The sequence below is a fragment of the Amphiprion ocellaris genome, chromosome 7 (assembly GCF_022539595.1).
Source record: "Amphiprion ocellaris isolate individual 3 ecotype Okinawa chromosome 7, ASM2253959v1, whole genome shotgun sequence".
In the NCBI taxonomy this organism is placed as follows: Eukaryota; Metazoa; Chordata; class Actinopteri; family Pomacentridae; genus Amphiprion; species Amphiprion ocellaris.
This window is the reverse complement of record NC_072772.1, coordinates 22,053,786-22,074,853: the sequence shown is the minus strand read 5'-3', so window position 1 is coordinate 22,074,853 and position 21,068 is coordinate 22,053,786. Positions and strand designations below refer to the sequence as shown.

The 21,068-nt window shown below is 38.8% G+C and overlaps 1 protein-coding gene across 2 annotated transcripts in view; it reads right to left on the bottom strand.

Annotated features, from left to right (window-relative positions):
• Positions 1-1,135: 1,135 nt before the first annotated feature.
• Positions 1,136-21,068, bottom strand: part of ubash3bb (ubiquitin associated and SH3 domain containing Bb) — a 60,200-nt gene continuing 40,267 nt past the window's right edge. Inside the window, exons 3-14 of one of the 2 annotated variants that reach the window (XM_055012394.1) lie at positions 20,175-20,361; positions 18,076-18,274; positions 17,292-17,461; positions 16,945-17,153; positions 15,281-15,425; positions 15,009-15,135; positions 14,661-14,780; positions 14,450-14,542; positions 14,156-14,300; positions 11,337-11,443; positions 11,093-11,202; positions 1,136-6,670 (exon numbers count right to left, since the gene is read on the bottom strand). In XM_055012394.1, coding sequence (XP_054868369.1) covers positions 6,533-6,670; positions 11,093-11,202; positions 11,337-11,443; positions 14,156-14,300; positions 14,450-14,542; positions 14,661-14,780; positions 15,009-15,135; positions 15,281-15,425; positions 16,945-17,153; positions 17,292-17,461; positions 18,076-18,274; positions 20,175-20,361 — 1,750 coding nt within the window. In that variant the 3' untranslated portion in view covers positions 1,136-6,532. The remainder of the gene's footprint in view (positions 6,671-11,092; positions 11,203-11,336; positions 11,444-14,155; positions 14,301-14,449; positions 14,543-14,660; positions 14,781-15,008; positions 15,136-15,280; positions 15,426-16,944; positions 17,154-17,291; positions 17,462-18,075; positions 18,275-20,174; positions 20,362-21,068) is intronic. The other variant, XM_055012395.1, reaches the window with a different exon arrangement.

Genomic DNA, 21,068 nt, shown 5'->3' with positions numbered 1-21,068 from the left:
AGCACTGGGGGGTTTCCAGCATGAACGGCCTTTTTAAGGTCCTGCCAGCATTTCAATCACATTCAAGTCTGGACTTTGACTACGCCACTAATAAACCTTCATTTTGTTTTTTAAGCCATTCAGAAGTCGACTTGCTGGTGTGTTTTGGATCATTGTCCTGCTGCAGAAATCCTCCTGAATTTCTCTGGATCACAGCATTTTGTTGCAGATTTCTGAGATCTTTTGGCTGACTTCATTTAGTCAGACAGGTTCTATTTAAGTGATTTCTTGATTGAACAGGTCTGGAGGTCATCAGGCTCAGGTGTGGTCAGTGAAATTAAATTCACTTTCCAAAAAATGTGATTAGCCACAGTTAATTCATGATTTAACAAGGAGAGCAATTACTTTTTCACACACGGCCAGGTAGGTTTGGATAGCTTGTTTCCCTTAAAACATTAAATCATTGTTTAAAAACTGCATTTTGTGTTTACTTTGGTTATCTTTGTCTAATATTTAAATTTGTTTGATGTTGTTAAACCTTTAAGTAAATATTTTTTTTAAAAAAAGAATTTGAGAAGGGGGCAAATACTTTTTCAGGGCACTGTATAGGCAGTTTAAAAATTCATGCTTTTTAATTTAAATAATGTATTTGCACACGTCTTATTCGTTCAGTCTATGATTTAGATTTAACTGTAGATTTAGTTTAAGAGTCCTATGTGTATTTATCTTATGAATGTTATGTCTTAAGGAATTGGAATTGTTATTATGAGCTTTGTTTGCTTTTAAAACAAGTTTAGCAACCATTCCAGGTTTTAGTCAACGGAATATGAGTTCTCAGTTGTGCCTGTGTAACCTACTAATAAGAGTGAGTGACCAACAAAATGATTATTTGGCTTTCAACAATCTGTCTCAGCCTGGTGACTCTTATAAAACTGTCTAGCTCTAACACCGATAATGACATATTAGATGGAAAGCTTACCACTGTCATGGTGGGCTGGGATCGCTAACGCTAGTCAGTTCATCCTCTGGGGATCCTTAATATCTGTTTAGAATACACTGGAAATCCATCCACTAGTCGCTGCTACATTTCAGTCTGCACCAGTGGTGGACTGACGTTGCTGAAAATATGCTGCTAAACAATAACTCACTCAACAAATCAGGATGTAGAATTTTATTTGATTTACACTCCTTTACAGCATTTGCAACATAGCTGCAAACTGAACAGACAAATTCTGACTTTGCAAACTGGATGTTTTGTAATGTTATTGCTGTGGAGAAAAATGATGCTTTAATTTCATGTTTCATGGGAACAAACTGCAAATGAAACTGTCACCACAAATCATAGACTGACCTCACTACTTTCTGTGCCCACAGAGCTCTCAAAATATGAAAATATTACAGCTGTTTGAAAAGGACAGCTTTATGCTTCATAACTCAACGACAACGAAAAGGAGATCAATTCAAAACTAAAACACATTTAACACAGCTGACACACGTACAGACACACACGCTTCATCTTAAATTACAAGTGAACAAATAGATTTTCATTTTAAAAGAAGGAAGTTTAAATTAATTGCTGTACACATTTGGTGATATGTTCAGACAATAAATAACAAACAGTGGAACACCATGGCTTCTTCCTCTGTGACTCCTTCACATAGCTCTCTTCTTTTGGAGTTTCATCATACAAATGAAAGTATCTCTCGCTACAGACACACAGTTTACTCTTTAATCCAACATAAGATGCTCCAATATTTTATGTTAGGAAAATTACATTTCATGAAATAGAGAAAACCTTTCACATTTCTGTGGGAGCAGTGTATTTCTTTCCACCCAACCTGTGTCAACAAAGAATTTGCAACTGCTGCACAGCCAGATTTAATGGGATTCAACAATATTACTGGTAATGGTTGACAAAGAAACAGCTGAGATGGTTGTTCTGAGCCCTCTGTTTTCACAACATGGACTCTGGTGACTTAGGCATCATGTGCATGTCAAGCATCGTGTTATTAGGTTTTCCAAGTAGCTGTTTAAGTCGTGAATGAATTCAAAGATGAGGATCCTGATATTTCTGCGTGACAGTTGTCCAAATGGCCAGACTTAATCAAAGACCCTGTTACGACTAACTCAAGTTATGATGCAGTTAACAAAGTAAAGGCATGTTTACATAGTTTTTATTTTTAACATTAAAAGCAAAGGTAGTTTAGAGTGCTCTGAATACTCTTTAAATTTATAATCTGACACTTTTGGAAGCACACATTTTCACTTTCTTGCCAAGAATTAGATGAGCATTTACAATCTCATGTGGGCTAAAGCCAGCAGAGGATTAGCTTAGCTTAGCATTAAAAAAAAGGAAGCAAGAGGAAAAGCTAGCTTGACTCACTGAAAAGCTAAAAAATAAGCTTTGACCGTATGTACAGATTAAACATGTCAATTAGTAAAATTCTAAAGTGTGTTATTCTTGAACGTAGACAGAGCCAGGCTAGCTTAGCTAAGCCAAATGCTTGCTAGCTCTTATGTCACGTTCAGCAGACAGACATGAGGACGGTACGAGTCTGATCTGCAGAGGTGCTCGACAGTTTGTAGCCCTTTAGAATTTTCACTATTTCTGCATGAATATGTGGAAGGGCTGAAATTCCAACAAGCTGATGTGAAAAAAGACTCATTGTAATACATTTTATTTCATTCATTTACCTGTATACTCTATCTTTGAGGACTTGTGTGAAAATTGGATAATGTTTTACATCATTTATGCGACCATTCAAAAGTTTGGGGTCACCCAGACAGTTTCATGTTTTCCATGAAAACTCACACTTTTATTCATGTGTTAACATAATTGCACAAGGGTTTTCTAATCATCAATTAGCCTTTCAACACCATTAGCTAACACAATGTAGCATTAGAACACAGGAGTGATGGTTGCTGGAAATGTTCCTCTGTACCTCTATGTAGATATTCCATTAAAAATCAGCCGTTTCCGGCTAGAATAGTCATTTACCACATTAACAATGTCTGGACTGTATTTATCATTCATTTAATGTTATCTTCATTGAAAAAAAATGCTTTTCTTTCAAAATAAGAAAATTTTTAAGTGCCCCCAAACTTTTGAACAGTAGTGTAGTTCTATCTTGGCTGGATTACACATAAGGACATATATATGTTTTATCATCACTACTGTATTTTTGACAGCAGTGTTCGTTGCGATATTTACCAATTGACCATGTTCTAAATTTTAGAAGCTTTTTTTACATCTGAACCCCTGAAAAGAGAGAGCGAGAACTGCTTTTCTTTTAAAAAAAAAAGGACATTTCTAAGTGACCCCTAAATTTTGAACAGTAGTGTATATCCAAAAACAGAAAATTCTGAAGGGTTCACAAACTTACAGTGCCACTGTAACTTTCAGCAAGAAAGCAAATAAGTATATTTTCCCCAAACGTGTCAAACTATTCCATTAAAATGATCAGCATCCAGTGGATTCTTTGGCAGAGTCAACAAATCCCTGCAGAAGACATGCTAGACTCTACGTTTCCCACAACAACCCCTGCTGGGAAAAAGCTTCGGCTGACAACTGCTGCTGAGATGAACTGAGAGGTTGTTGACTGAAAATAATAAGCTACACGTGCCTAAGCAAACTCCCTCCTCTGTTTACTGATGGGAGTTTCTGCTGCTGCAGCTACCAGTGGGCAGTCAGTACATCAGGAGACATCACTGTAATTAAGAGGCACAACACAGTCACTCAATCTATGAACAGTTTTCAAAGCTGCATATGTACGTGTGTGGTAAATGCAGTCAACACCTGAGATACAGAGCATAAATTGGTGCATGCTGTTAAAATTGACGATCCTCTTAATATTTTTGCTTGTAACATCTGAAAGAAACTCTTACCAATAAATAGAAATAAAACTGGAAGACTTCTTTTCAAAATAAGACTATTTACAGCTACTCCAAACCTTTGAACAACATATAACAAACACACGAAATTTGCTGCTGGACCAGAATCAAGAAGCTACTGTATGATTGTCAATAGTGCAGGTTGTGCTGTTATAGTTGCGACTGTTCCATTTTTACAGACACCAGATGAGCTGTAGAAGACACTGCTGTAATTCATGTGCTACATGTGGCGCCATAACAGAGACAACAATGACGGGACACATTCAGTGGAAGCATCAGGAGAGTCTCTGATGAAGATCTCAAGCCAGAGCTGATATGTTTCTCTCAGCTACTGAAGTGGGGCAAGCAGGACAAAAGATGTCATTTATTTTAGAACAAGCAATACCGTCTGTATTCATTTTGGTTAGAAGCCCTGTGATTCAGTGCTGCTGGGGAGCTATTACACTCTCATTATAGCTGCTCCACAGTCTCAGTAAATATTGTGAAATAAGCACAAATTTCAAAGCAGGTCACATATTAAAGGTAAATAAAAAGTCTATGAAACACAGCTATTGATGAATTAATGTTGATGAGACAACTTTGTCATTAGAGCCTGAACATTAGTGGGAGAAAACTGCCATGATTTACTGACATCACAACGGTTCATCCTCTGTAAAAAGCAAAGGTAGGAGGGTTTTATGCTTTATGTTGTGAGGTACCCTTCCATTCAAAAGTTTGGGGTCACTCATACTATTTCATGTTTTCCATGAAAATTCACACTTTTATTCATGCGCTAACATAACTGCACAAGGGTTTTCTAATCATCAATGAGCCTTTCAACACCATTAGCTAACACAATGTAGCATTAGAACACAGGAGTGATGGTTGCTGGAAATGTTCCTCTGTACCTCTATGTAGATGTTCCATTAAAAATCAACCATTTCCAGCTAGAAGAGTCATTTATCACATTAACAATGTCTAGACTGGATTTATCATTTATAATGTTACCTTAATTTTAAAAAAAAATTTTCTTTCAAAAATAAGGACATTTCTAAGTGACCCAAACTTTTGAACGGTGGTGTATGTTGGAAACCAGAATACAGCTGGGCCATGTTTCTATTGTATTTTAACATTTGAGAGTGAGTGTGGTGATCAAAAAGTTCAGGGACTGTTTGTGGTGCACATGCAACATGTAGGACCTGCTGTGACACACTTGTTTTTGTGACCACTGGTCGTTGCATATTGGTGCTTTATTCATGGATGTAAATTGGATCAGAGAACAAATAGCCAGTTCTTTCAGCAGCTGGATGATCCAGTTTTCATGTGGAAGATCATTACTGGTGGTGACAGTTGTGTCTGCAGCTACCACCAACAGAAGAAACAACAGTATTCACAGGTCAGCAGTGCAACTAGAGCATGCTCATTGTTTTCTTCGTTCATGTGGTTGTGCACCAGGAATTTATCCCCCTGAGTCAGACACACATAGTTCCGAGGTCCTGAGAGAAAACATTCAGCACAAATGATCTAAACTGTGGTGTGATGACCTGTAGTGGTCCAGGGTGCTGTGTGACCAGTCACAGTGTGGTGATTACACACAGAGTTTTTTTGGCCACAGTCACACTGATTAACAGATTTGGCTCCCTGTGATTTCTTTCTCTTCCCCAAAATAAAATTCTGAAAGTTGAAAAGCTGCTGTCTTAACACATTTTAAGAGATTCAGCAGTCATCAGAGATGGTGTTGGACCTTTATGGAGTGCTACAGGCGATGCAGGAGTGCTGTTAGTGGTGTAAAAGCACAAGGATACTCTATTGATGAGGATGGCAGCCAAAGCTAAATCAGGTACATCCATCCATCCATCATCTATACACCTTAATCCTCATTAGAGTCATGGGGGGCTGGAGTCTATCCCAGCTGAATTAGGGTGAAGACAGGGGACACCTGGACAGATCACCAGTCTATCACAGGGCTACATATGGAAACAATCACACTCACATTCACACCTACGGACAATTTAGAATCACCAGTTAACCTCAGCATGTTTTTGGACTGTGGGAGGAAGTTGGAGAACCTGGAGAAAAGCCACACAGGGAGAACATGCAAACTCCATGCAGAAAGATCCTAGTCTGGGATGTGAACTGGGGATCTTGTAGCTGCAAGGTGACAGTGCTAACCACTGAGCACCTGTGCAGCCCTACATCAGGTACAGTTATTGATTTTATAGGCAGTCTTGGAACTTTCTTATCACCTCTCATGCTGTATGTAAAACATTCATGTTACAAATATTTGTCTTAGAATCTTAATGCTAATTTCACAATATTTCCTGAGACTGACAACTTCTAAGCATAATCCAGCTGAACACCAAAGACCCAGCCAAACTCACATCTGCTTGCAAATAGTAGTAACATGATGACATCTGAGTGTGGACATTTGTTAATCATTGTTGAACCGCTCACGGATGGATGCAGTCAGTTCACCTCACCGTTCACTGGCTGGGACTCAGCTCCTCATCTTTAGGCAGGAAGCTTCAGTCGTCTCTGAAAAACCACCAGCTGCTGATGAGGCTGAAAAGAGGAAAGTTCCAATATTTTTTTAGTTTTATTGAGGGGAGGCAGAGGAACGGTCCAAAACATGTCACTGCAATCTGTGGAGACAGCATGATCAGGCTGAAGGGTTCAGATGGTGTCATTCTTGTAGGAGTGTCTCCCTCCAGTCAAAGGTGTGGTTTGGTCCATGTGTGAGGGGGAGGATGGGAGGGTCCACTAACTGCCACACCCCCGTGTCTCCCTGCTCCTCACAGGAACAGAAGCCCAGGTAGGGAATCTGAGGACCAAGCAGAGGAATTCATAGTTAGTTTGTGAAGAAGAAATTCAAGGAAATAACACATGCTTAGTGGACTGGAGAGAGGACGGAGTACGGCAGGCTTGGACAGTACGACTCTCATTTCGGTGGTTCAGGTGTAAAAAAGCTTCTAAAATTTAGAACATGCTCTAAATATAGCAACAAATATTGCTACCAAAATACAGTAGTGATGACTGTTTCAATGAAGATAACATTAAATGAATCAGAAATCCAGTGTAGACATTGTTAATGTGGTAAATGACTATTCTACCTGGAAACAGCTGATTTTTAATGGAATATCTACAAAGAGGTACAGAGGAACATTTCCAGCAACCATCACTCCTGTGTTCTAATGCTACATTGTGTTAGCTAATGGTGTTGAAAGGCTGATTGCTGATTAGAAAACCCTTGTGCAGTTATGTTAGCACATGAATAAAAGTGTGAGTTTTCATGGAAAACATGAAATAGTCTGGGTGACCCCAAACTTTTGAACGTCGGTGTATATTAAGGCCACATCGTATTGTGTATAATGTAAAATAGACATTATCATTTAAATGAAATGATTATATCCTGAATGTCAAAAAATGTGAACTGATGTACAAGAAAACATATGAGTGATTAAAAATGTATTTCCTATTGAGAACTGAGTCCCTTGGTAATAGAGTTTACAGCCTCTTAGCCCATCAACATAAGGTCTGGGTTATATTTTACTCAGTTTCAAAGCAAGTAAATTTCATCAATTTTTCAAATCTACGTTAACCTACATCTAATTCTGCTGTTACCAATTGTTCCTGTTTTCAAATAGAACTTATTTCTGCAATTTTAGTAAAACAAATAGATTTAACTTTAACCCCTTAATGCCTGAGTTTATTTACAATTATATAAAAAAATTAATTATTTGTGTTTTTGCTTTCCAGCTGATGCTATAATACGTGGAGATTGTTAATTTATCTATTACACATAGAACAGACATATAATATTAATAACAGATATATAATAATTAGGTCCCACTCCAACTGGTCCTATGAGAAACCAGTGCTTGCAAAAGGTTCCGAGGTACGTATTGAATATGCACAAACTGGCATTGGGAGAATGAACACGCTATCTGGGCTTCCGTCTGAAAGAAAGTGGTGTGATGCGAATTCGCAATAATAGGTGTCAAGGGGTTAAAATAAAAATTTAAAAAAATACTTTTTTAAACAGCATTGCAAAATCAGACATTTGGACTCTTTGGACACTATAGAGAGACCTTAAAGGCACATACTTTTTCAATTGAAATAACACTAATCACACATCAATGACAATAATACTATAACAGACATAACAGCTGTATTAAAGGGGTCATTGAGCATAATAAGTAGTTTAGCTGATTACATTTTTAATACTGTATTTTAAATTATTTTGTTCCTTTCAATTAAATATTCTGACACCGATACTTCTTCTAGCATATCATGGAAAACACAGAAAAAGACAAAACAGAGAGCCACAATGAAAGAGACTAAAAACCAGGTCAGAAAGAACTAATGTTAGTTTTGGTAAAAATCAGCTCAGAGGAGTGTGGATGGTGCTGAAGCAGAAAGCAGGCTAACAGCTGCTGTGGTGTTGAGCTTTATTGATCTCTGTGCATCAGAGCAGGCAGCAGACGAGCTAATGAAGAAGCAAGAGGCCTCTGAGCCTGACTGAAGTCAGTCAGCTTATCACTGGAAGCTGCTCTGTTTTATGTTAAAGTGAGCTGCTTGGGCTTCTCTGTAACACATATATCTGCTGCCCTCATTCCTTATCCTACATTCAACCAGTCAGCCCTAAATTGTTCAAATGAGGATGGCTTTTGGTTAGTTGCGTCTCTAATATGTGTTTTCAATTATCTGTACTCTTCAAGAACATGTCAAATCAAAATGCATACATGTTTGTCTACAAGTGCCTAAAAAATCTTGTTTTGTTAGAGAAAATACAGTCTTGCTAATATTTAAATATTATATCTGGTTGATTGACTCTGATATATATTAATATATAAATGTCAGTCAGTCAGGCAAGGAAATTATTTATTTTCAGAAATAATTTGATTTATACTACCGTTCAAAATTTTGGGGTCACTTAGAAATGTCCTTATTTTTGAAAGAAAAGCAGTTTTTTTAATTGAAGATAACATTAAATGAATGATAAATCCAGTCTAGACATTGTTAATGTGGTAAATGACTATTCTAGCTGGAAACAGCTGATTTTTAATGGAATATCTACATAGAGGTACAGAGGAACATTTCCAGCAACCATCACTCCTGTGTTCTAATGCTACATTGTGTTAGCTAATGGTGTTGAAAGGCTAATTGATGATTAGAAAACCCTTGTGCAGTTATGTTAGCACATGAATAAAAGTGTGAGTTTTCATGGAAAACATGAAATAGTCTGGGTGACCCCAAACTTTTGAACAGTAGTGTATGTATAGATGTTGTTTTGTTATGAAAGATTTAAAAGGCACAGACTCAAACAACTCAAGGAAAACAACAAATACAAACGATATATGCATATATGATTATTTATATATGCATTTACAGTGTCATAATAAAAATAAATAAAAGAATGATTATTGATTTGTGTACCAGTCATTCGTTTAGTATTTAACTGAAAATTATTAATTTGCTGTTCATTTATGAGTTCAGCACAGAAAAACAAATAACAACTTGTTTTTCGTACTTTCAATTTTCCACTTTAGTCAAAAATGATGAATGAAAATCCAGGCCATGGACTGAACCTGATCTTGACAGTTAGTGGTCTGACTTGTGTGAGCAGGAAGTTACTGACTTCTTCATGTGATGCACTCAAGAAGCACGCGGCAAATGCTGTGTGGCCGCGGTGGAGCCAGACAGTTATTATAGGGTTAGCTAGACTCAGGCTCACACTGATATGACACAGACTCATGTCTCTTACTTTTTTCGGCTTGGCAAATTGCTGGAAGCCAGTTAGTCTGTTTTGGTGTGTTCAGTTCATCATTGACTGTAAAAATCTGTGCTAAAGCTTTAACTAAATCCACAGCTGATCCTAAATCATACACACTGTAATTAAGAGAAACATGTACAAACACTTTCTTTAGTAACATATAAAAACAACTGGATTATTATACAGTCTGTACACTTTACTGTGACAATAATATGGAATCTTTAACTTGCTTGTTTTTCTTGGTTGTATGTGATTGAATGGGGGAGGTTCTGCTGTTAAAATGAGTCTATATGTGAACAACAGCAATAAAGAAACTGTAACAGGCAAAAAGGTTATGCCAGAAACATATTATTTACAGGATATGAGTTTTGTGAGTCCATGTGCAGCCCTGTTTTGCTTGTGTGGGATGAACAGACTTCAGTTTGTGGTGGCTGTAGTCACTCCAGACCCCTGAGGCCCAGGAAAGGCACTTCCTGATTTCATGTGATTGAACATCAATATAAGTGTTTTATGTTGTTTTGGAAAATGTTAGTGAATGTGAACACGTGTAAATCTAAACAGGAAATGGACCCGCCTGAATATAAAAAGAATGAATGAGACACATTATTTAGCTTTTTGTCCTTAGTCAACCTGAACTGACTTTATTGTGAAATGAATTTTCCATGCTAAATCCCGTTGCATCACATTGCAAAAACCAAGTGACAGGGGTGTATTTTATTTCAGTGTGTTGTCCAGCAGGGAGCACCATAGGCCTGCTCAAACTACATTAACACAATTTTGCAAATTAGACTTTTTTGCTTTGTGTATTTTGTTGTAATTTAGTCTTTCACATGCATGTTTGGTTTTGTTGTTTCAGGATAAATCGACAGACAAATTCTAAAAGCCTCACTGACCTGAAAATAAAAAACTTTCCCCTAATGAGCAGCCCAACAAAAAACAGTATCTAGAGAAGAAGTTTAGACTGTTTGGAAACATCTCTGCTCACCAAGTCTGGTTTGAGAGGTCAAACTGGGGAAGCAGGAGTTTAAATGTGATATAGGTTTCTGATCACAGAAGAAACCATGTCTTAAAAAGGCTGCTGTTTAGTGATCTAAACCTAGAACATGGTGACGCACAATGATCTTGTTTCATCTGTAGCTGTCATGCTCACATATCCAAATGAGTTTCTGTGAGTTGTTCTAATCTCTTCTAAAGATTCAATCCACTAGTCAGGTGAATAAAAACTAAGACATTTGGAGATTTTAAACAACTTCTTTTGAGATCGATTGCCTTCTTGTACTTCTATACATGGATTCCCTACATCTCTGGAGTTTTGAGCGCACACACCCATGTTTTTGCACATCCAGCCACAACAGGCACAGAGAGCGGAAACCAGATGGAAGTAATGATGGATGGATAGAAAAGTGGGAGGTATAAAAGAAAAAAAATAAACAGATGGACCAGATCAAAAAAGAAATGCAGTGAACAGACCTTTCGGACAACTTGGATGAAGTCCTTGGCGCTCTGTGGGCTGCGGCCCTGCAGCTGGCGTGTGCAGGCCTCTAAGGAAGAAGCGTGGGCTACAATCAGCACGTTGTTTCCTACGGACAGTGGAAACCCAGGCAGGATGCAACATCAGCAAACACATGAGCATGTAAAACTAAAATGAAAAAGTTCACCTAAAAAGGCTGGACAGCTTCTTTCAGCAGCACAGGATCTCTCCTGTGTCTCGTACCAGTGTTTTTGCAGTCTGACAGGATATCTTTGGTCACTTGGTAGCTCCGACTCATGTAGTTCTCATAGGACTCAGACACAGTGAGCTTGCTGACTGGGATCAGAGGTCTATATCAAGACAAATAGCAGTTATTAGAATCCAATATAAGAAAATTGTGTTGTTGTGGTATTAGAAACTTTGTTGAAAGCCTTTGAGTGGAGGCATTTCTTGAGGGTGGACGGTGGTTAGAAATAGTTGTTTTCACTAGAAGAGATGAAATTTGACAGAACACAAGTAATACAAGCTCTGAATAATTCAGTACAACAGAGCTAAAGAGGAGGGAATCTCTGTAGGGCTGGGGAGTGGATAAACAATTCAGATACAGCTGCAGGTACTGCATGTAAACTGTTCACTGCACAAATATATATTGTGTGTTTGTATATATACACCACCGTTCAAAAGTTTGGGGTCACCCAGACAATTTCATGTTTTCCATGAAAACTCACACTTTTATTCATGTGGTAACATAATTCCACAAGGGTTTTTTTGGCCTGTTGTTGGTTTTATTAGATAGGTTAGTAGAGAGGCAGACAGGAAAGTAGGAAGAAGAATGGGGGGAGACCTGCAGCAAAGGGCCACAAGCTGGAACCAAACTCAGGCTGCCACATCGGGGACTACAGCCCCTGTTTACAGACTGCTGGGCACACAAGGGTTTTCTAATCATCAGTTAGCCTTTCACCACCATTAGCTAACACAATGTAGCATTAGAACACAGGAGTGATGGTTGCTGGAAATGTTCCTCTGTACCCCTATGGAGATATTCCATTAAAAATCAGCTGTTTCCAGCTAGAATAGTCATTTACCACATTAACAATGTCTAGACTGGATTTATCATTCATTTAATGTTATCTTCATTGAAAAAAAAGCTTTTCTTACAAAAATAAGGACATTCCTAAGTGACCCCAAACCTTTGAATGGTAGTGTATATACAACTATACAAATTCGGGAGTCATGCAGTACTGACCATACTGACATAAAATGGATACAAAGTGATGTTTGAAAATGACAAAGTAAAGAAAACATTGACCAGCAGACGGGTTAGCTGGTGAGTTGGGAACTAGTTATCAGGATCACAAATGTTACATTCAGTGAAGTCAGTTAACATTTTAACTGCGTGAGCTCTCCACTGTTTTCAGGGTCATTTCATTACCTTTATTTTTAAGCTCTGATTTTGGTCATTATAAGGGCTACTTACACACGCTGTGCTTTTTTCAGAACACTCCAGGCTATTCAGACCTTTCATTATTTTATATGATAATCCTTGCAGACTGTTTTATTAGCCTCTATATTAAGTAACAGCTACTATAGATACAAAGCTACAGAAAGAGTCGTATGGATTTCACCATAAAATGTTGGAAATAGTTTTTCATAATTGTTGAGAGAAAATTGTCTGGAATCTGGTGATAGAACAATGATGAGATTGTTGCCTTAGAAACTGGGGGAAGAAAGTACCTAATAGAGACACTTTATTTACCAAAGTCAGTACACACAGTAACCTAACTGCAGAAGTGGAAAACCAGGCAAATGTTTGACTTTGAAACGTATTCACTCGAGAAGCAGGGATGTGAAAATGGGTGAAGACATTACGAAGTTCCGGTTCTGCTCTTACATTTGGTGAAATATTAAAATATCATTTCACAGAGATGCTAATATGTATGCAGTGATATGGCATAAATATTAACATATGTAGATATCAACATGGTGACTTAATGAGTAACTCAAACAAGATTCAAGGGTGTGGCGATGTATGCAGCTGTATGCCGGTTGGAACTATAACTAAATTTAATGTTTATTCAAAATAATGTTTTTCTCACTTTGCTGCTTAAACAAAGCAAATTGCATTGTTGGAAAGGTAAAGTTGCTTAGTTTCATTTGATATCTGTGCACATTATTGTACAAAATACTTCAAAAGCAGTTTAATGGAGATGAAGAGATGTGAATGTTGACAAAGTGCATCTGTTGGCCTGTGAGGGTTAACCAGCTCAACATTAATCATATCATCAGCTGACTCTGAAATACAGCAGGTTTACGTTTCTTAAAAGAGAGTACTTCATGTATAGAAACCTTAATTTAAAACAAAATTCAAAAAATAAGAAAAGCACTCATAGAGTGCAGTACTCCGCCAAGGCTGCACAGTCGTATCATTTCCGACGGATGAAATTTTGAAAAAAATTTGTGGCAAAAATCACGGCACTGTAGAATGTGGTCATTTAATATAGATGTACCCACAAACAAAATGACCTTACGCTGAGTGTGTTATGCATGTGTACATTATGTACGGATACCAAATCATGTGACCTAAATATGTAGCGGGCGGCGGAAATTGATGGTACTCAGAAACACCCCCACAATTTAATCAGTTCAATTTAATCAGTTGTTCCTTGTATCATTTCTGACGGATAAGTCCCGATAAGTCCTCAGCAGTGGATTTGTAGTAGGATCGCAATCATGCAATCTTCAGCAGGAAGCTGACGTAGAGTTCACTTGTCATAGTTACAGTGACGCCGTGTCACTATCTCACAATGATACAGAAATCCTTAACAAATCTGTGGATCCAGACTATAAGCTGCATCACTGCCAAAATCTAATCACTTGTTACTTGTATCATTTCTGACCTTCCCTGAAAATTTCATCCAAATCTGTTAGTCTATTTCTGAGTAATGCTGCTAACAGACAGACAAACAGACGGACAAACGTACTCCGATTGTCACATAACTCTGCCGCGCTCCTTGGTGAGGTAACTACACAATGTACATTTTGCTGACAATAGCTTGCATCACCTGTAAGTGGTGTCCACACTGAAGTGGGCAGCAGCCAGGTCAGTGGGAGGTATCCATGAAGGCAGAGAGTTCCCAGAAACCCACTTGGTCCATTCGAAAAGCCCCGGCTCCACCCGCACCTTCAGCTTACCTTCCTGCTGCAGACCTGTTCACACAAACACAAGTGATCACACCTCATAATAACACTAAGGTTGCCCACTTCTCAACGTCTCTGAGAACGTCTCAGTGTGGCTGTCTGGTGGACAGTGAGAGGATCCTGGAAAACTCATCACACATGATTGAGACTCTTCTCACCTTTCAGGATGTTCTGTGCAGTCTGAACACATCGCAGAGAAGGAGAGCAGTACACAAAGTCTATCACTGTGTTACTCTCTAACAGGGCTTCACCTGGAATAACAGCACATAGTTAATATACATGCACTTCATACAGACAAGCTTCCAGACCCCTCTGTAGTCCTCCAAGGCCTGGTGCTGTACATCATTCAGATCTATGAAGGTGACGTACCTACTAGTCGAGCCTGTGTGGATCCAAACACAGTGATAGGAGCATCCATGTCATAGTCTCTCTGTCCACCCCACAGAGGCAAACTGGGAGGCATGTTCAGGTTGGAACGTACGTATCTGCCTGCAGAGCATCAAAAACACATGCTGTTATCTAAGAGGCTTTCTTTTCTAAATTCCTGTAATCTTCCTTTTTCCTTTCAAATGAAATTCAAGGTTGGTGGTTAATAAATGTTGGTGCGTGTGGGATTTCAAACCTTCAGTCTGAGCCTGCAACACTTCATAAAATGCTTTCGAGCTGATTGAAGACGTGACTGGTGTAGTTAATATGAGCTACAGCCTTCTGGCTCACCTTTACTGTCTGAGCAGAGGGAGAACCAGTGTTTGCCAAAGACCACATCCATCCTCTCACCGTGCCGGCAGACAAAAAGTGTTCGCTTGGGCTGTCGAGAGTGACCACCGCTGATCCGCAGGACCTGCTGGAATTAAAAGGCTTCGGTAAATGATGAGGTTTTCATTTAAACAGATAACAGCACACTAGTTAAATTCTAATTAAAACATATTTAAATGATACAACATTATGCAAATGTTGAGGGGAATTAACAGCCATGAAAACAAGACTACCTGCATTGGGTGGCAGATGAGACTGAGGGTGGGAGTGTCTCCAGGACTTGTGTTATCAGGGCGACGGCTGTCCAGCAGGCCATCAAACATCCCTCTCTCTTTACTGGTCTTGTCACTGGGCCCACAGCTGAAGAATGAGTGGGAGCTGTGGTGGACAAGGAGAACAGATATCAGGTATGCAGAATCAATTGCAACTAATCCAAAATAACATTTTTCCCATCAATTACATACCGTTTGTTCGAAAGGAATTATCACCAAATGTTGCAATAGTAGAAGTGTAATATCACTGATTTAAGACTTTTAAAACCCGAAAGAAGGGAGGGTTTGTCATTTTGAGCTGTTTGTATGATGCTGAAAGATACATGATTGCATTGACTGAATATTAAAACGTTTGCCACAGTGAAAAGGGTTCATCCTCTAGGGAGCAAGACAGAGCTCAACATGATCTGCCACCATCTGCTTGTGTACAACATCAAATGCTAACGTCTTGGTAAATGCTGGATTATCACAGGGCCCAAAAAGCATGATCGTATACACCACCGTTCAAAAGTTTGGGGTCACTTAGAAATGTCCTAATTTTGGAAAGAAAAGCAGTTTTTTCAATGAAGATACCATTAAATGAATCACAAATCCAGTGTAGACATTGTTAATGTGGTAAATGACTATTCTAGCTGGAAACAGATGATTTTTAATGGAATATCTACATAGGGGTACAGAGGAACATTTCCAGCAACCATCACTCCTGTGTTCTAATGCTACATTGTGTTAGCTAATGGTGTTGAAAGGCTAATTGATGATTAGAAAATCATTGTGCAGTTATGTTAGCACATGAATAAAAGTGTGAGTTTTCATGGAAAACATGAAATTGTCTGGGTGACCCTAAACGCTTGAACGGCAGTGTATCTGTTTGCATATTCTGTTCAACTGAAAATCTGTCATGATTTTCTGCAATATTAATGTTGTTAATATTAATTCTTCGATTAGTGTATGATTCTAGAATTCTAGAAAACATTCTAATATCTATCTAAAAAATAGATATTAGCATATTCAAATAGATTTTGTTATCTAACTAAAAGGACAACAAACAACAACAGTTTATTATAGTCTAAAACTAGGACATATCCACATTTAAAAAGCTGACACTGGAGGTTTTTTTTTTTTTTTTTTGTTAGCATTTATGATTTCAAAAAACGTCTCAAATGTTGAATCAGTTATTATAATTGTTAATATCATTTTTTTGTCATACCCGTAAATGATTAATAATCTAACCTTTTCAGTTTTAAGGTACAGTTTGGTTTCTGGAAGCCTTTTTGTACTATCTTTGACAAAAATGTCTATATGGACGTTGTTTGTTTTTGTTGTTGCTAAGAGGTCAATCCTTACCGTTTCATCAAAAAAGGAGTCACCAAAACTAGCAGGAATTCCTCCCTGAAATCAAGACTATTCACATTAAATTTCATTACTTTCCATCCTTAGACACCTTCAAACTATACACCTTTTTATTATCTTTTATTATTAAAGTATCTTTTAGTGGTAAATGGCTGTGTTTTTTGTATTTGTATCATAATCTGTTCAATGCTGAATACTTGTTGATGATCTTTTATCTGTTTAATTTGTTTAGGTAATTAAGGCGTCTCTGGTGCTGCTGTGAGGTGCTGTCTCACCCATGGAAGACCCAGGTGTCGGATTCATCGGCCAGGCTGACATAGTTCTCAGGCAGCAGGCCGGAGAGCCCGGTGGCCAGCGAGGTCCCGTACACCCAGCCCTCACTGGTGCTACTCTGATCTACTGGAGACATGAAGACAAAATCCCCAGGGACCAGCTCCAGCTCGTCCTCGTTCTGTGGCATGTAGGGATACATCACCCTCAGGGTCTGCAGATGTGACAGTCAAGGGAATGTCAGTCTCTGGCTGAGCTCCTGACTGACATGTGACTAATCATCACAAGTCAGGGTGTTTGATGCTGCTGGGTAGTAGTGTGTGAGTGAATTGTTAGTATGAATATTAGCTACCTCATGGTTAGCGAAACGAATGTCCCGGGAGAAGAGAACAGCCAACCAATCACACCCCAGCTTGACTTCGATGCCCTTAGCTAGCTTCTCCAGTGATGGGAGGTGATCGGTGGGGAAGTTGTAGGCCAGAGTTACGTGGAGCTGCTTCTTGTGAGGCTCCACATGGACTTCTGGATGACAGAGGAGATGTAAAATGAGGTAATGACCAGATTTAGACAGTTGCTCTTTTTGTTAAATCTGTACAACAATGAAAAATATTCATATGAAGACTTTGCGGTAAAGTAAAACTGCGTGAAACATTAGAGATAAAATCTGAGTGAAACCAACTACGCTCACTGTGAATCTCTACACGCTCTAATCGGCGCTTCTGCCATGAAGCAGAATATGACAGAGCATTAGCGCTAACACCGTGGCTCTAATCTGATTTGGCACTCAGCTGCCTGAAATACTGTTGGGCAGTCACTCTCATTTTCGCCTGTGTTTAATAACAGTCACTGTGGCAGACTGAGTGAGTGCTTTAATGACCTAACAAGAGTGCCATCTGGACCAATCACTGGCTGTCATTGGTGGGAAACAGAGCTGGTCACCACACATCACACAGTGATTACCCTGAACTGATGCTGACATCCACCAAACCAGGAGAACATCCACTGATGATGACAGATTGTGAAAGATGGGACAGATTGATGGGAAAACACGCAGCTGAGATCTTTAATACGTTCCAAACCCTGGCATCGTGGGTATATGATGTTCACCTTTTATCCAGAATGCCTGCAGTTCCTACCTGCTTTCCTGGCAGCCTCTGTAGCAAAGTCTGCTGCAAACTGCTTGAGGACATCGGCCACCTGCTCCTCCACGAAAAGACCGATGAAGTTAGAAGATGTGTAGAGCTCTAGAGGCAGCGGGGTGGGAAACCGACCCCGCCACTGCTGTACGGTGGCCTGGAGGGCCTCACACAGAGCTTCTACTTTGTGGTCTGCACACTGTGTAGAAGGGAAGAAGACAATGACAATACATTAAAGTGACGCCGTAGAGATTTTGACCACTAATAGCACTTGAAAGCAGTGTTTTAGGAGTAGGCCTGGTGAGCCGTACAGTAGCAATCCCACTGAACAAAGAATGTATAGTATATACACTACCATTCAAATTTCAATTTCATGTTTCCATGAAAACTCACACTTTTATTCATGTGCTAACATAATTGCACAAGGGTTTTCTAATCATCAATTAGCCTTTCAGCACTATTAGCTAACACAATGTAGCATTAGAACACAGGAGTGATGGTTGCTGGAAATGTTCCTCTGTACCCCTATGGAGATGTTCCATTAAAAATCAGCCGTTTCCAGCTAGAATAGTCATTTACCACATTAACAATGTCTACACTAGATTTGTGATTCATTTGCTGTTATCTTCATTGAAAAAAAAAACTGTTTTTCTTTCAAAAATAAGCACTTTTTAAGTGACCCTAAAGTTTTGAACGGTAGTGTATATATAGTAATAATAGCTCTAAATGTACACAATTCATTGCCATGGGAACCTACATGTATTCAGTTCAGAAAACACAAAATTATGTTTTAATGCTTGGTTCTGATTTGCCTTCAATTCTGTTTTATACTGCTGATACTGCAGCTATTGGAACACAGATTAGAACACTGATTATTGTATTGGTATTTATCACAGAGAATATTTAATCATAAACATTAGTTTCACTTTGATTTGGCAAAAAGCTCAAGTCATTTTCACGTATCCTTCATTCTGGGACAGTGTTGGATCTAAAAGCGTTTCTTGATATCATATTTAAATGGATGAGCTTTAAAGTTTCAGAGCTCTAATGTGCAGCTGTCACATTAGAAATAAGCAGCTGCACTGAGAGCACTGAGTGGTAAAATAAATATATTAACTTACATGATTAATCATTAACAGTTTTCTACCAGCATTCCACTCTTGTCTAACAGCACATTTTACTGAAATGCATTTTTAAATCCCTCATAGCTCGGCTTTATAACAACCTTCCTCTTGACCGATCTAATCTGTTCATTTTGTGCAGAAGAAGAGTCAAATGACGCGTCAAACGCCTCCGTTTATGGAAAGCTGATGAGAAAAGCCCAGTTGACAGACAAAGCTGATAACCAGCACCATCAGAGTTTTAAGTTTTGTTGAGCCAGTCTACACAAAGTAAGTCTGGCTAAGTCAAACTTTGTAGTACAGCCCTAATTCCACTATTCCACTGAGAGCTAGTGGAAGTAACACACACAGCAATGTACCAGCAAAGACAAGAATGAAGCAGACTAAAACCTAGAAATATGGATGTACACAATGCAAGATTTAAAAAAGATGTTTTCTGAAATAAATTTAGTGCATTAGTGAGACATCAGCTGCACACAGTGTGTTTTGGTAAGACACACTGAACATGACAGAACATTGCTTGTTTCCAATGGACCCACACAGAGCTTCTTTAAGTCCAGTCTCAAGTCAACTCCTAGTTGCTCACATGTTGCACATTGTATAATATTCTTTATGTATCGTTGGTGTTAGTTTTGCAACTTGTTTGCCTGAAACAGTGAGGGAAAAATCGTGTTTACATGTGATTTAAATTTTACGCAAAAGAGATTGCAAGTAGTAAACATGCATTTAAGGTTGTTGTCTTTTATGTGAAGTCACATAACAGCTCTCATTCAGACATTAGACCTCACGTCACATTTACATAATGACTGCATGTCTGATAGAATCTTTACACATAGGGATGAAAAAGAGAATCATGCATCCAGAATTGAACTGATATTTGCTCTGTGTCGACTGTGTTGACCACACAACCTCTAATGGACTTTTAATTTAGGCCATCAGCAGTCGTAAAAACTTAATTTGAAGTTCAGTTTAACTCACCATAAAGAACTGGCAGAGGGTGATATGGGGGAAAATGTTGTGGGCTTTGTTTTTGCCACAAGTGACTCTGCTCTGCTGCCAGAAGTGTGAGAGCTGGTTCTGTAGAGGTCCACTGGGTCGCAGGTAGAGGACAAACTCTCTGGGCAGAGGGTCGTCCAGGAACGGGTCGTCCACGTGGGAAAACAGCCTGCGTGACAGATGGAAAAGTCTCAGAGTGTACTGCGAGCACAGTGACACAGATTTTAAGAAATTACTTCTGGCGTAAATGAGACCTTAAAATCCGAAGTGTGTAAGTACACAGTCCTAAATGCAAACGATTTGAGCTGTACGACCAGCTCACTGCAGGGCCCTACAGCTTCTTTCTAACTGGAACATTTCCTGTTTTGAACTAAGATTCTGGGACAGAAAACTTTCCTCCTTGTCTGCTTGTTTACTGATAACGCTGCTCTTGCCTGCAGCAACAACAGCAGAACTTTTGAATGAATAAACTCATTGGCCTTCATTCAACATTTCAAGGGATCTTATTTGCTTGACAACAAATTTGTAAGAGTCGATGTTGCCAAATGCCTTCAGACACATGGTTCAATGGCCAAAAACAGGCATTAGTTTTCCACCAGTGCTGTTTCAGACATTGTGTGCTCTTAGTGAACATTTAGTTTTTATGTGGCCAGAGATAGTTCAAACAGGCTCACTGTAGTTAACGGAGAGCCTCAGGGTCCTGTGCTTGGCCTGTTTTGTTTTCACATAAATAATTTAGGTGCTAATGTGCATGGAACTAATTGTCCTGCAGATGTTTTTTGTTGATGTTCTTCATTCACTCAATGCAAACTAATGGTAAATGTAGACATTGATTATCTTCTAATGCATGTTTTTAGTTATTACGTTTCATAAATG